The 17,458-nt window shown below is 37.5% G+C and overlaps 1 protein-coding gene across 1 annotated transcript in view; it reads left to right on the top strand.

Moving 5' to 3' along the window:
- Nucleotides 1–128: 128 nt before the first annotated feature.
- Nucleotides 129–17,458, top strand: part of LOC123865386 (LHFPL tetraspan subfamily member 3 protein) — a 34,955-nt gene continuing 17,625 nt past the window's right edge. Inside the window, exon 1 of the mRNA XM_045906387.1 lies at nucleotides 129–749. Within this exon, the coding sequence (XP_045762343.1) occupies nucleotides 347–749 (403 nt within the window). The 5' untranslated portion in view covers nucleotides 129–346. The remainder of the gene's footprint in view (nucleotides 750–17,458) is intronic.

Raw genomic sequence — 17,458 nt, 5'->3', positions numbered from 1 at the left:
ATTTGGTGGAAATGCTTCTATTTTATTTTTAAATATACAGTTACCCACCAAAAAGTGTTTTATTTACAATCTCCTCTCAGGTAAGTTATTTGTATTGCACCATTCACGAGCTTTGATTGCTTATCCCCACTCATCAGCTCACTCAGTCGAATGGCGCGCGGCGAGAGGATGTGCGGACTGCGGCCTAGCTAGTGCTTTGTCGCTTTCAGTGTTGTGTTACTCGTGTCCTATACTAGTTCATTGATAGGTCTGTGCGTAAACAGTGTTCCACCAAAGCGAAACATACTAGCCAGTTTTTATTCATAAAAATGTGCCAATAGTAAACTTTACCGTGCGCTTAACCAAAATGGGTTCGAAAATCGAATACGTGGACTCGTCACATTTGTACGCTACGAACTACGTCCGTAATTCGAAAGCGATTGGTGTGCTTTGGGCCATTTTCACGATATGCTACGCGATTATAAGCGTTGTTGCGTTCGTGACTCCGGAATGGATCGGGGACCTCGAGACGGAGTATCCGAGGAAGTTCGGCCTGTGGCAAGTTTGTCAGGCGGACGAGGCCGTGGAGGACTGTAAGGGCAAGCTGGACGAGTTCATGTCGATTAACGGATTTGTGTTCAAAGTGGCGACGGTGCTCGTGGGCGCAGCCGTCACACTGGCCTTGTTTACCATTTGTGCCATGCTGTTGTTCTTCTTCTGTCAATCGACGACAGTGTTCCACATATGCGGATGGTTGCAGCTCCTTTCTGGTGAGTTTATAATTAGGTACAGCCGCCGAGTTTCTTGCTGGTTCTTCTCGGTGTTAAGGGCATTCTGAACCAGTGGTACCCCTTGACGATTTTCGAAAGCACTTGATGTAAGTCTATTTTCTGGATAAAAGACTGTTCTATCAATTTTATGAGTATTAGGTAGGTATGATCTAAAAAAAAAAAAACAGCACGTGAAGGTGCCTCCAACCTAGTAATTAACGCATGGATGTTTCTCAGGATACAGAACAAACACCTAGTTTTTTCTGTATTCTGAGGGATGTGAACTCCTTCCTTGTGCTCTTCTTTATGTGGCTGTCTAAATTTCTTCTTTTATATATAAGTAGATAGGTATACGCAGGAATCCTGCTTTTGCTCATATTTATAGACCCTATAGACCCATACTCTTCAGCGTAACAATGACCTTTATTCTTCTTTGAGTTTCATTATTTTGTTTTGAGGGACAATTTTACAGAAACGGCATTCCCCAAATGCAATAAGTAATTAAATCATTTAAAAGTCATTAAACGATAATTAATTAACGACATGACAATTTTTTTGTCCAGTTCAACATTTTTCTGTGACACAAAAGTGAAAGTTATAGTCTGTTGGAAGCTGACCTTGCATTTGCGTTGTCGATCCTGTATCGAGACAATCGAAAGATATAATATATCTATTATCTTATAAGCGTTGGCCATTGCAAAAAAAATTATTTTTCCAACATTTTCACACCCTGAATCTTGAAGCCAGACATTTTTAGGCTTTGCACATTAGAATGAAGTTGAAAAACAAAACCAAGCAAGAACTAAACTTTCGCAACGAATGACGTTATGGGTAGGTAACCCAAGAAATCGGGGATCAGTCAATCCTGACGTCCTAAATTCCATTCCGCCTTCCTTGATGAAATGACATAAAACTGGGCTTATTTATACCATTTGGAGCTGGGAGTAATAATTCTCATCTTTCATCCAAATTCTTCATATTCTTCTAGATGAATCCTCCAAGCTGAATATCCCGCGTCATTAGAAGAATGGTGATATTCTACTAAGTAATTTACACAGAGAATTTAATCTCCTTTTCTTCATTATGGGTTTGAAGCCTAATTTCGAGGCATATCCTGCAAGTATTGCGGAAACTTGCCCTGTATTACTCAATATTCCAATTCTCACTAAGGTATATTTTTCCTTTCGGGAGACTTATTTGGTAGAATTCCATGACATATCACCAAGTTCATTTTACAAAATTTTCGTTTTACGAGTATCTTTTGAAAGACTCGAAAACATTCAAGGGAACTCCTTAAACGTAACATTCGACCTTTTAACGTGAATTTAATCACGATTATGAATAGCGTGTAAAGACTCAAGAGTAGGTAGGTACATATTTGCCTACCTAGCTATAACCTGTTTCGTCAATGGTATTTAGTTACCTACTTAACTATTTCTAACACGGCTCATCTATAGAAGAATCCCTAAAATACCCTGATTAGGTAGTTACTGTTTCAATACTTATGATTAAGTAGGTACTCGTAGGTACTAGATTATCCAGTCTCCACCGGATTAATTTATTACTACACCACTACTCATTTACTTACGACTACAAGACACTTTTAGTCTGTTCAAATGGTCCAATTTCCATGTACCTACCGTTATAAGTGCTCTTGGTTGTTTATTAGTTATAACTTCGTTATATCATTATGTAGCATGTTGATGTTACTTTGCTCATATATTTTCTTGAACTTTAACAAAGTATTCAGTGACTACTTTCCTTAAAGTTCAAGCCAAATACTGATGGCATTTCCTAAACCATAGTTAAGTTGTTTGTTTTGGCAAATCTTCACATTATAGAAATGTTGATTGATGCATTTTAATCCCAATCATATCACAATTTGGAACCAAAATGATGATCAGCATCGATCTTAACATAATACAAAAGATCGATGGGTGATCAAGTTAAAACTGAGGATTAGTCTTGTCAGCTTTAAATGGATGTGTCGAATTTAAAAACATGCCTGACGATTGCAATTTGATCACACAAAATAGCCTTTGATGTTTCATACTTCTCATATTCTCATATTCATTAGATCGATATACTCACTCATATTACGACCTTACTCATATTTTAGTAAGTTACACAAAGACCAAATAGCTTATTTCGCTGTAATCCGCCAAAACAGCAATCTGTACGGTACAACGTGCATACTCTTCCGCGTTCTGTGTTTCCTACCAATTACAATACGGGTATCTTTAAAACAAGAGTGAATAGGCATCTTCTAGGTAGACGCGTCCCATCTTGGGCCACATCATAACTTTCCTTCAGGTGTGATTGTGGTCAAGCGCTTGCCTATAATGAATAAAAACAGCGACTTGGCAATTTGTGTATTGTCGAATCTACATCTGAGGTTACTCGTGTCTCCAACATTAACTGTCTTGTGACATCGATAGTTCACGGTCATCATACGAGTTTATCGGCTTACGCTATGATTTGAAAACGGTTGCGTCCTGAAAGTGCAGAACTGAGGCAATATCAAAGGCCGGTAGTTATTCCTGCTCTAGACAGGTGTTGCCCCAAGCATCCGGCGCTGTAGGGTTACCGAACCGCAAACAGACAAAAACAACACGGAATTTATCCTCAAACCTTATATTTCTGCCTTTTGAAATCAGACTTTGCAATAGAACGAAGTACCCTTGATTTAGTGTGATAGAAAAAAGAATGTAACCTCAGAATTCAAGTCAATTCAATGCAATTTTGCAAATAGATCAAGTAGTTTTGGATTACAATCTATTGTTTTCCAGGTTTAAAAGTGTCTTATCTTATTTGGGATTTTTTGCGAATTTGCCGGCAATGGCCAATTTGCAATCAACGATTAGTCAACATGCCTAAACCGCTTTCATTCTTAAGACTATGGCTATTTGACAAATCGCAAAAATGCTGTACTTTGAAGTGAATTGTTTATTTTTCTAAAGCATTAACAGCTATTAAATACATGCAATTAAAAACTTCAGTTTGTGAAGATTATAAGTACTTCTTTTAATTTTGTATACATTATCCCAATAAATAAAAAAAAACAAGTTGAAAACATTGCTGTTCGCAACTTGTTCTGTAAAAATTTTCTTTAACATCTTGACACTTTGAAGCCAACCTCCAGAAAATGATATGTTTAGGTTTAGCAATTAATTTTAATTGTTAGTTTTATACTAAATGTTTTTCATTTCTTAAATAATTTAAAACTAACCAAAAAACTTCCTGTGCTATTTATTTTCTTGCAGGCGCTCTATGGAATTCAGTGTCCACTGGACTCTCATGACGGGCGGACTGCGCGCGTCATTTCGTCGCAAAATATTATTTAAAATGAATTTAAGCTTATTATTTTTGAATGAAAGTTGTGTTTATAATCGTTGAAAAATAAAATAGGGATTTTTTCATTTCTAAATGAAGCCTGCTTATATACTAAATTTGATTCTAAAGTTACGGTTTTACCAGGTAAATACTCGGAGGTTGTCATAGATTATGATGACAGATAGTAAGTGTTCTAAATAGGTATTATACCTATGTTTTCTAGGAGATAGCGCGCCTCGTCCCGGGTGCCGTGTTCCGAAATGGATTTCGTAGTAGTGCAAGTTTGGTGCAAGCCCCACATGACGGAGGGGTATGCGTCAGGCATTTCCTGTGTACAAAAAAAAGACCTATATTTCGGATCCATATTTCATCACTGACAATATGCACTATTCAAAGACTGGTCTTCAAGCATTGAGGAATTTTGGACGAGAGACATCTCGAAGATTCCCGAAGGCTGCCTGAGTTAGATTTGTCGGCTAGCTAGCTTTTTTCGAAATTGGACTTACTTAGCTGGATTGTGTGTTAGAGCTTTCTTATGAGATATTATATGTACATAATATAACCATGGGTCTCATAAGAAAGCTCAGATTCATGCTGCGGGCAATGGGGAGAGCCTAAAGGTTGGAACGCCATTTCGGGGGCCGTGTTTCCTGCCATATATACCTTAGATTAGATACCTGAAAGCCAAGAGTGAATAGGCATCTTCTAGGTAAGCGTGCTCCTACTTGGACCTCATCACTGCTTTCTTTAAAGCATGATTGTCGTCAAGCGCAAGCGCAAAGATTCAGGCGGCGCAAACCCGTAGCATGTGGAAGACCCTATTAAAGACCTATATTCACTGTGGACGTCTGTCGGTTGATGTTGATGATTATGTCTTTAGTGCAAGTAGTTCAGTAGTTTCAGAGTTTATCGATAACAAATAAACAAACCTTTCCTCTTCATAATATATGTACTTAGTAGCGCAACCTTGGAAAAAATCTCGTGGAAACTCTTTGATTTTCTGAGATAAATGTCATTTTACCTGGCAGAGCTAATAAATTATATCACTGATAATAATTCATAACCGTTAAACCTAAGAGTCAAAATCTCGTTTTTCTAGTCGAGTTCCGTAGGCTCTTTGAATCCACCACATTATTATCCCAAGAAAACCTACCATTAGATGTAGGAATAATGGTAAGAGGTCACAACCCTCAGCAATAAAGAATACGATGCGGAGAGAGATGTCACTCTCAAGGTCTTTAAATGTATCCATGCAAAAAACCACGTCGATTAAATATTAAACCAACAAACACACTTTCGCATTTGAAATATGGCCAGTGATTATAAGAAACAGTTTAAATCTCTCTCTGCTCTCTGAGAGACGTTAGGCAAAGTGAACACGAATTATGACACTTCTGTGTTCTTATACAAGCTTAGGTCTCTCAATTTTGTCAATTAATGTCAAATCTGGCATTCCAGCTTTCTCAAATCAAAACCTAGTAAGCGGCTTAAATTCAAAAGAATAGAATAGTCTACAACGCTGGTCCAATGCGGAATGGCATACTTCACACACCTTTGAGAACATGGAAAACTTGCAGGTATGCAGGTTTCCTCACGATGTTTTCCTTCGCCGTTAAAGCAAGTGATATTAAATTGCTTAAAACGCACATAACTGAAAAGTTAGTAGAACGTGATTCCAGGATCGAACCCCCGACCTTCGATTAGGAGGCGGACGTTCTAACCACTAGGCTATGACAGTTTTTAAATTAAAGGGGTTTAAATATTTTAGTGTGAAGACTTGCCTACACATTTATTCATTACATTGCATCATTTTCTTTTTTAGGGTTCCGTACCTCAAAATGAAAAACGGAGCTCTTAAAGGATCACTTTGTTGTCTGTCCGTTTGTCCGTCCGTCCGTAAAGAAAACCTATACAGTACTTCCCGTTGATCTAGAATCACGAAATTTGTTTTCAGATTTATTCCTTTACTTGGGCTATGAGAGTTGAGACCTATCTACCTGCCCATAATTCTAGGTTAACGGGAAATACCCTATAGGTTTTCTTGACAGACACGACAGACGGACAGACGGACAGAAAGACAGAGGTCAAAGCGACTTACTAGCTTTTAATTTTACTTTAATGTGGGTGTCCTTACAATACAACGGGACATACTATGAAAGTTAGGCTTATGACATAAAACGATTTTCGGAAAAATGACATTTACTTTGTTTTGATATGGGGCGGTCGATATAATTAGGTACTAGGGTAAAGGCTCGAGTAAATGAACAGATTGGACGTTTTTACATGTATTAAGAGCTGGAATAAAAAACCGGCTGATATACCTTTTTTAAATATTTTCTTACAAATTCTTACACTGTTTTCAATTTCAATTTCAAAACCGTGTTCCGTTCAAACCGTTCAAAAGTGCGTGTGCGTCCATGTGTGTGTGAGTGTGTGTGAGTATATACTTGTCTGTATGTTTTTACGAGTGTTTGTGAGTGTGGTATTGCGTTGTATAACCACATGAGTAGCGAACAGAGTCAAAGCTTCATACAAGCGCGCTACGATAGGTACACTACTACAAGCTTGAGGCGCGTGTGTGCGTGAGCACAGGCGCTACGTCGCGTACGGAGAGAAATCGGTTTATACCGGCTCGGCCTGTGCTCAAGCTCAGGGGCTGCAGTACACGTCGCGCGTCGTGTTTTCATTTAATTTAATGTTAATGATAATAATTTAAATAGTGTTTAAAATCTATTTTTTTGAACTGTCATAGATTTTGTTCAAAATCAATATCTGAGGATCCCTAGGATCACAAAACAGGAAATTGTTACCAAAATTTAAAACAGTTGGCGCCATTTTGAAATTCTTTGTTAATTGACCGATTCCGTTCAAAATCGATATTTAGAGCTCCCTGGGATCACAAAATAAGAAACTGTTACCAAAATTTAAAAAAGTCGACGCCATTTTGAAATTCTTTGTTAATTGACCAATTTCGTTCAAAATCGATATTTAGAGCTCCCTGGGATCACAAAATAAGAAACTGTTACCAAAATTTAAAAAAGTTAACGCCATTTTGTAATTCTTTGTCAATTCACCGATTTCGTTCAAAATCGATATTTAGAGCTCCCTGGGATCACAAAACAGGAAACTGTTATCAAAATTTAAAAAAGTCGACGCCATTTTGAAATTCTTTGTTAATTGACCGATTTCGTTCAAAATCGATATTTAGAGCTCCCTGGGATCACAAAATAAGAAACTGTTACCAAAATTTAAAAAAGTCGACGCCATTTTGAAATTCTTTGTTAATTGACCGATTTCGTACAAAATCGATATTTAGAGCTCCCTGGCATCACAAAATAAGAAACTGTTACCAAAATTTAAAAAAGTCGACGCCATTTTGAAATTCTTTGTTAATTGACCGATTTCGTTCAAAATCGATATTTAAAGCTCCCTGGGATCACAAAAAAGGAAACTGTTACCAAAATTTAAAAAAGTCGACGCCATTTTGAAATTCTTTGTTAATTGACCGATTTCGTTCAAAATCAATATTTAGAGCTCCCTGGCATCACAAAAAAGGAAACTGTTACCAAAATTTAAAAAAGTCGACGCCATTTTGAAATTCTTTGTTAATTGACCGATTTGATTCAAAATCTATATTTAGAGCTCCCTGGGATCACAAAAAAGGAAACTGTTACCAAAATTTAAAAAAGTCGACGCCATTTTGAAATTCTTTGTTAATTGACCGATTTCGTTCAAAATCGATATTTAGAGCTCCCTGGCATCACAAAAAAGGAAACTGTTACCAAAATTTAAAAAAGTCGACGCCATTTTGAAATTCTTTGTTAATTGACCGATTTCGTTCAAAATCAATATTTAGAGCTCCCTGGCATCACAAAAAAGGAAACTGTTACCAAAATTTAAAAAAGTCGACGCCATTTTGAAATTCTTTGTTAATTGACCGATTTGATTCAAAATCTATATTTAGAGCTCCCTGGGATCACAAAATAAGAAACTGTTACCAAAATTTAAAAAAGTCGACGCCATTTTGAAATTCTTTGTTAATTGACCGATTTCGTTCAAAATCGATATTTAAAGCTCCCTGGGATCACAAAAAAGGAAACTGTTACCAAAATTTAAAAAAGTCGACGCCATTTTGAAATTCTTTGTTAATTGACCGATTTCGTTCAAAATCGATATTTAGAGCTCCCTGGGATCAAAATAGGAAACTGTTACCAAAATTTAAAAAGTTGGCACCATTTATAATTCTTTGTAAAGTGACTGATTTCGTTCAAAATCGATATTTAGATCTATCGATCGATATTTAAACTAAGCAATCACAACAAAAAACAAACTTTGCCATCTTGTTGAACAAATACCTATTGTTTATTAAATTGTATCCTTCTGTGCCAACCCTACAAAAATAGTTATAAATTTTGTTCGCTTCTTAGAAGCTTTGCCTCTGTTCGCTACTCTGTGGTATAACACCATGTTAGTAAATCTTAGTATATTTTTAACCGACTTCAAAAAAAGGAAGAGGTTCTGAATTCCTCGGTAACTTTTTTTTTAATGTATGTTCTCCGATTACTCAAAGACGCCTGGACCGATTTGGATTTTTTTTTGTTTGATAGGGTATACTTCGCAGGTGGTCCCATAAAAATTCGATGAAGATCTGATGAATATCTTCCGAGATGGAGAACGGAACTCCTCAATGGATAAGAGCAAATTGCTCGCGATCAGTGTAATATCTTAGTAAACAGTAGGGTTTTAACTGGGTATGGCATATTATAGTACAGTGGGGCCACTAAAAATTGTGAAATAAAAAATTTTCAAAAGAAAAATAAAACCGACTTCAAAAACCACAATCACTAAAATTATTTTTACTTTTTAGTGTTTGTGGTTTTTGAAGTCGGTTTAATTTTTCTTTAGATTTTTTTAAAATATTTATTCTGGTATTCTTCTTTCTTGGATAAGGATCCCTCTTGGGTATCCCCATTTCTCTCTGTCTTTGGTACTATCAAGCTAATTTTCTCTCGCGATTTGCACAATAGCATTAGACCAACGCGTCTTCGGTCTACCTATTTTTCTTTTACCTGCTGGACCTGGCCAAGGGGAGATTATTCCTGTCCTTCTTTCATCTGTAAAAATCGATACAATATGACCATTTGCATTTCAGTTTTAGGGCATGTCTCAAGGTGTCTGTAGGCTTTGTCTTTTTTCTTATGTCTTCAATTCTCACTTTGAATATTTTTTCCTTAAGTTATGCTCCTTGCCATCGCCCTTTAGCAAGTCACTATTATTCTTTTTATATTCTTTGTCTGGACCCATGTTTGGCTGGCATAGGTGAGGCATGGCAGGATGCATGTATCTGTAACGGATCTTTTAAGATGTACTGGGTAAGCTCCTTTCATTCTTTCCTTTTGTGCCCAGTACTTGTTCGAACTGATGTTAATCCGTCTGTCTACTTCCTCTTCTGCACTTGTAACGCTGAATGAGACTTGTTTTTTAAGATACATTTAGGAGCATAGGTATTGTAGTTCCAATACTTAATTGTATTTATTTGCCTGTTACTATAAATATGGCGGCTGATTGAATGAGGCCGATTGTTGTACCTCTGCGAAACTGTTCAAAAATAGTAAACTGAAGTAAGTAAATACTACTTACAAAATTATGTCGCTTTTCATTGATAAATATGGATTTCGAAAATTTGACCACATTTCCAAATTTCGCGATATATAAAGTGGCTTCCGATTCCGAATCATTTCACTGGCATACAAAATTCAACTTTTTTGTTTTATTAGGTTTTGAAACTGTTTCTTACTAATTTGACGTCGCTGATTTCAGATCTACTTTAATTTTTTACACAGCAGCTCTAGTTTTTGAGATACAGGTACCCCCATATTTTGCACTATACTCACACTTTGTATGTTCACACTTTATTAAGATCACACAAGTAATTTCCAAAATTTATCGAGGTGAACATCAAGAAGAACATCTGCAAGTTATTCCAATCATTTTTGTACCATTTGGTGGCGAGTACGTATTAAAGAATGTCGTGCAAGTGTGTCTAACTTTGTAAAACAAGCATACTCGGGCTACTTTGAGAACCCATTAGCAGCTAACAGCAAGGCCTGGACTCCAAATTTTTATATGTGCGTTTATGAGCAAATAAGAATAGACCCTACTTTTACTAAAAATAGTCTTATAATTTGGCGCGAACCATCTAAACACCATGATGATTATTATTTCTGCATTGTGAATATAACCAGAAGAAACAGCAAAAAAATTGTTCCAAGCGACTCTATTGTAACTTGCAGTCTACAATTAGAACGATTCTGACTTCTGGTGATAAATCTGTACCTCAGCCCCAACCCAGTACCTCCAATCTACTTCAAAAACTTTCAGAAGGTAGTGACGATGTTTTACATCTCAACTTAGACTATTCAATCAAAATGATTTGGACCACTTAATGAGAGATCTTAGATTGTCTAAAAAGCATCAGAACATGTGGCTTCTCGGCTCAAAGGAACAAATCTGATAACATGTGTTACGGTATATTGTTCTCACTACTCTCAAAACATTCAGCAGCTGATGTTGCACTTCCAGCGACATGGGTGCAACATGGGCATTAAGTTTCATTTTCTCTGTAATCATTTAGACTGTTTTCCAGAAAATTTAGGTGACTTTCAACCTAAGATAACTATACCAAAGGGGATAATATCATATGAAAGGGCTCTATTATACATTCTAAAACAGGTTTTATTTATTATTATTATGTAAAATAGTGTTTGATTTATCGCGCAAAATGTAGAAAAAAATATACAATAAGCCAAAAACTGTGAAAATCTGTCAATTTTTTTTGAATTCCAAGCCGAAAATATATTTAAGAATTTATTTATTAATAGGAATCGAGAGTTTATGCACTAGATAGAGTTCGTTCATTCACTGAAATTCCCAGTTCATTTTCTGGCAATTTATCCTTTTCTTAAATAAAATAATTTATAATAATTAATACCACGCATTTTATTTGATTTTTTGATATTTAAATAATTTAAGAGTGTTTACCTACTGTGTACAGACACACAAAATATAAAAATTAGTTATAGAACGATTCTCATATACCTTAATTTTAGGTCAATGTCAGGGTAGTCCTTATTCGTTCATGTACTGGATCTTTTACCCTCCTACGTCAAAATACTAAAAGTCCGCGTAAATTTCGCAGATTGAAATGTCTGCTTGATTAATTGTCAATAGAGGGTCATGACATGTCAAAATTGCTAGTTTGAAGGTGAAATCGTCTATGTCATTCGCAATGGTTTTCCTCTTAAACCATCTAAGGTTTGGATAATCTGGCTTAGCCTTAGCCTTCTCCCACTTTCTTTAAATTCACTTAACTACCTCGGAATCTATCAGCCCTAGTTATGAGCAGGTGTGTTCTACTGCACCTTGCGAAAGAATTCCGACACTAAAATATAAAATGGTATAAATAGTAGCATAACTCCGACCGTTTCTCGGGAAATAAATAATGATGCATTTATAATAACACGTAATTTGCATTCCTTGACTAAGTCTCTAGTTATCTCAGCACGTATAAAATGAAAAAGTTTTAAGAAAGCATTTTCTCACGGTGATTCATCCTAGATCTAGTTACCAGATTTAATAAGCAAGGTCTACTAGTATGTCTGATATTTTACAACCTTACAAGCCTTAGGTATATTAGGTATAGGTATTTCATTTATATCAAGTATGACTTTAGAGTTTACTTTCTATATAAATTTAGAGTCAATGAGATGTCAATGAGAAAAATTGTCTCGTTTCAAAATTTTTATTTATTTAATATTTGGCGCGGTTATTTTGGAGTAATATTGGCATCAAATTGGCTCTTATTCGCGAAATACCCCGTGGTATTATTTTCACCTTTGATATGCGATACTAACAGCACTTTTTGTTTCAGGGGCCTCAACGGGCAGCGCCTGCTCTGCGGGCTTCCTGGTTGCCGCAGTCGGGGCTCCGCGCGCTTATAGACGCTATTGTGTAGTGTTTTAGTGTTTTTCTTTTTACGTGTTTTGAAGTATGAACCCCAGTGCTTCTCAAGGTGAATACCTAGAATGCTCCCACTGTAGCGATGGCAGGCGGTTTAAGGGTCGCAAAGGCCTTAATATTCACATCGCACGTTGTCACGGACCGCCTACACGGCCTCTTACATGCCCAAATTTAATGTGCGATCAAACCCAATCAGGAAGCGATAACCAGGTACCATTTGAAATTGTATTATCCAAATATAGTCAAAATATCCCATTAGTAAAACGCATTCCCCGAGGAGCTAGGATATCGTTAGCTAGATCCTTATCGCATACTATCCAAAATGTACTATCAAATTCACTTTTGGATTGGCAAAACCTCTTTTTTTTCGCATACAGACATTTCTATGTAAATAAAACAGAAAGCGGGTCGTTATGTAGTAAATTAAAAAAAAATAGTTTGGCTAATCGCGTTTTTCCAATTCCTGACTGCTCTTTTCGTACACAAAATTATAATTTGAAGAAAATTGTGGAAAACAAAGTTATGGATGGGGATCTTAAAAACGCTGCCCGCATTTTGTTTTCTAATGATACACTAGCTCCATTCAATGATATAACGCTAGAAGCTTTACGTGAAAAGCATCCTTTACCAAATATCGATTCTTTGCTGCCAGACCCACCTTCTAACACTTCTCACTTACAGATAAAGGACGAAGATACTTACGCTGCGATAATGTCGTTTTCTAGTGGCTCTGCTGGCGGCATGGACGGCATAACGCCACAACATCTTAAGGATCTTGTGGGAGTTACTGCTGGGGACGCCGGCAGGGCGCTACTGAGCGACATTACCAGACTTTGTAATCTCATGTTATCTGGCGAGGTAAATTCATCCTTTTTACCATTCCTTTATGGTGCGAGGCTTTGTGCTTTTAATAAGAAAGATGGCGGCATCCGTCCCATCGCTGTTGGTTGTACGTTTCGCCGTTTGGCGTCAAAATTAGCGTGTAAACACATAGTCTCTACCCTAAAGGATAAATTCCAACCTATTCAAGTTGGATTCGGCAGTAAAGGAGGTTGTGAAGCAGCAGTTCATTCGGCTCGTACATTCTTAGCGAATGGCGAGGTTGAAGTACTGCTGAAAGTAGATGTAAAGAATGCCTTTAATTCTTTGGACAGGGCAACTTTGCTGACCGAAGTCTCAACGCAACTTCCTGAAATTTATCCATATGTCTGGCAATGTTACAGCTCAGCTTCAAAATTATTTTTTGGAGATAGCGATATTAAGTCTTCTGTAGGCGTTCAGCAGGGGGATCCTTTAGGTCCGGCCTTGTTCAGCTTAGGGATCCATAACCATATTTCAAATTTAACATCTAAATTTAACATATGGTATCTTGATGATGGAACCATTGGGGGCAACGTGGATGACGTTCTAAAAGATCTTAACCATATTAAGCAACAGTTTGGCAAAATTGGTTTAGAACTAAATTTTTCGAAATGCGAATTGTTTTTCACAGAAAAACTGTCGCAAGATAGAATACGATTGGCCTCTGATTTATTTAACGAAATTACCCCTAGCATTAAGATACTCAATAAACATTCACTTTGCCTCCTTGGTGCTCCTCTTTATAATGAATCCATACAACCACTTTTGGATCAAAAAATTAGAACATTTTCGGCTAATACCGACAAATTGGGCGCTCTAAATTCTCACATTGCATTTTCGATCCTAAAATATTGCCTTTTCGTACCTAAATTAATTTATATCCTTCGCGCGAGCCCAATTTGGAAATTTCCTGGACTACTCGATAATATGGATGCCACCCTTAAAAGTACACTAGAACAAATTCTAAATTTAACTTTTGATGAGCACTCCTGGAACCAAGCTACTTTACCGGTCAAGTACGGTGGCATCGGCGTGAGGAAAATTTCCAGTGTAGCTCTTCCAGCTTTTCTGTCCTCTGTGCATAGTATAAGAGAGCTTAGCTCTCAAATTCTCAAATCAAATTCAATATCATTGACCTATGCCACAGAGGCCCTAGAGAGTTGGAAGGTCAGATGTCCCAATGTCGATATTCCAAAGGAACGTTCTACACAAAAACTTTGGGATTTGCCATTGGTTCAGCTGACACATTCAAATTTGCTGCAAAATCTTACAAGTGACAGAGATCAAGCCAGGCTCCTAGCATTATCGGAAAAGGAATCTGGGTATTGGCTTCATGCCTTGCCATCCAAAAATCTCGGCACCCTTTTAGATAATGAAAGTTTTCGTGTGGCTCTAGGTCTCAGATTGGGAACACCGCTGTGCCATCAGCACAGATGTCCGTGTGGAAAAGAGGTTGATAAATTTGGAATTCACGGACTCTCTTGCCAAAGGAGCGCTGGTAGGCTATTTAGGCATGGCTCTCTTAACGACACGATCAAAAGGGCTCTTGCCACCATAGACGTTCCTGCGCTCATTGAGCCGGCAGGGATTAGTCGGGATGATGGCAAGAGACCTGATGGATTGACGCTGGTTCCCTGGGAACGGGGACGGGCGCTAATGTGGGACGCAACGTGCGTTGACACATTGGCCCCGTGTCATATCAGGGAGACAGTATCAAGACCGGGAGCCGCAGCAGAAATGGCTGAAAACGGCAAGCGGCGCAAGTATGCCTCTCTTATTGAGAGTTACATTTTTGTTCCGTTTGCCGTGGAGACCCTGGGGCCATGGAGTCTTAGTGCAAAGAAATTTTTACGAGACATTTCACCGCGTTTAATAGCCTCATCGGGTGACAGAAGGGCTGGCTCATTTTTTGCGCAACGGATCAGCCTGGCTGTCCAACGCGGAAATGCAGCCAGTATTCTTGGCACCATTCCACGCGGGCATGATTTGTACAGTAATTAGATAAGGCTAGCTTTAAGTTTTATTGTAATATTTTCACACATTATTATAAGTATGACTCTTATCTAGACTTACATTTTGTTCCGTTTGCTGTGGAGACTTGGGGGCCATGGAATCTTAGGGCCAAAAAAAATTACGAGACATTTCACCGCCATTAATAGCCTCATCAGTTGACAGAAAATGGCTCATTTTTGCGTAACAGATCAGCCTGGCTGTCCAGCGCGAAAATGCAGCCAGTATTCTTGGCACCATTCCACGCAGACATGGTTTGTATAGTAATTAAATAAGACTAGCTTTAAATGTGTTTATAATATTTAAAAAAAAATATTTAAGTAAGTATTAGTTACTTACCGCTTATTAACACCCGCTCGCTCAACTGTGCTACCAGCTACTTTTGTAACCTTTAATACGGAATACTCATTAACTGTTTAATCCTCTTACCAAACGTGTCTACTGCAACAACTAGTTACAATACTTTTAAGAGGGCTCTCTCCGTCACTCGTTTCCACTCGTTTCATACAATCGTAGTTCCAATATTAAGCAACCAAAGTCCATGAAATTTTGCAGACATATTCTAGAAACTAATATCTACGAGTATGTCTGTGGTTTTCCAGATTTCTGTTAAAATATTCGGTTTCAAAGTTACGCGGTCTTAAAATTTTCATACAAATCTTGGAGCCCCTGTAATTTTAAAACTACATATTTTTAGAAAAATCTAAAACACCACAGACACAGATATTAGTTTCTAGAATATGTCTGCAAAATTTCATGGACTTTGGTTGCTTAATATTCAAATGAAATTGGAACTACGATTGTATGAAACGAGTGGAAACGAGTGACGGAGAGAGCCCTGTTAAACGTCCTAATAGTCGAGGTCGGTCCTAAAGTACTCACATAATATAGCATATAAAATTATTCCAAAGTCCAGAATTATTTCTTGATGCAGCTGTAACATAACCCTAACCTCATCCGACATTATGCCATACCAATTAATTAACATTCACTTAGCGTTCCAAACAAATGAATATTTCATGTTGTATCGTGCTGAGTTTATTAACTAACTAATAGTACCTACTAACTGTCAGTTACATTGAAACAACAGTTAGTTACTGTAAAACTGACGATCGTGAGAAATCGATTTGCCGGGTCATAAGTCATTGCTACCGTTGATGAAGAACACGCCATACCGTCTGTCGGTTTCTTTGTTAAGCGTTGTATTGTCTTAGTTCCATGCCCTGAGTTATTTCTGTCAGACATCATTGTACCGTTCTGTAAAGCCATCTATCAACGATCTTTACGTATCCAGCTGCTCGATTGCGGGAAAACTCCATCAATCAGTATCACAATCGCAATCGTTTGGATTGGCTGAATATATGATATTCTTGTTGCAACAAGACATTGTAGCCAATAGTAAGCGAGCATAAACCAATCAGAGATGATTGCGATCGTGACGTTGTAGTTGTGATCCTACCTCAATCGAGGCTATGTATATCTTGTATAGCTGTATGTTCCAGTAGCCATAATCATTTCAACCAATAAAACGTCTCCTTTCCACAGTATACGGTCTAACACCTCCAACGACTCGTTTAAGACCGCTCGTACACCCATTGGAGGATCTAATAGTGCTGTTCTTTCGAATGCAGGGTCGGTCGCTTTCAAGCACTTAGGAATTTAATGTTACTTTCAAATCCCAATTCCTACAATTGTAACAAAAAAGTTCAGTAGGGAGGGAACTGCTAAACAAGCTATTTCTTATGGAGACCTACCTTACCCGAAAAGCTGCTGGTGATACTTGATCGTTTATATAAAATGGTTCTCCGTAAATGTCCACGGGAAATTTGAGAGACGTTTGCATTAGACTTTGGAGTCAACATTTGGAGCAAACTGATTTAAGTTCGCATAACTATCTAAGATCGGGGTCATAGTTATGCAAATCATAAATGCGGAAGTGTGTTTGTTTGTTGGTTTGTCCTTCAATCAAGCTGCATTTTGCCTTGCCCTGTCCTGCAATTTGCAGGGATATAGTTCAAGATCCAAAGTGTGACATAGGATACTTTTTCAACAGAACTTTTAAAATTTGAATTTCCACGCGGCCGAAGTCGCGGACACCATATAATTTCTAGTAATGTTTTGTGATTAGTTAATTATTTCAAGTAGGCCCAGTTTACGGTTTATCATGAAAAGTCATTGTTATTGCAATGACACTACAGACTACAGTGTTGGAAGTTTGAAATGCTATTAGTGTTGTACTGAGAATTTTGCCTTCAAGAGAAATGATCTGACTCACGCAATGTCAGCTAATATTCACCTACTGTCTGCTAATGTTTTTCAACTTTCTTCAAAAACAGCCAACTCTTTGTAATCCTAACTTGATTATCACACCTGGGTTTGTAGGTTATAACGCGCACGCATTTTTCCGGTCGCCTAGCGGTCTCTGAACATTGAGGTCACCACTGACATGTGGTTTTTACTTTTAAGTATCATTTGTACGGGTTTGG

The sequence above is a fragment of the Maniola jurtina genome, chromosome 5, assembly GCF_905333055.1.
Source record: "Maniola jurtina chromosome 5, ilManJurt1.1, whole genome shotgun sequence".
NCBI classification, from domain to species: Eukaryota; Metazoa; Arthropoda; class Insecta; order Lepidoptera; family Nymphalidae; genus Maniola; species Maniola jurtina.
This window is presented reverse-complemented; position numbering and strand designations above follow the sequence as displayed.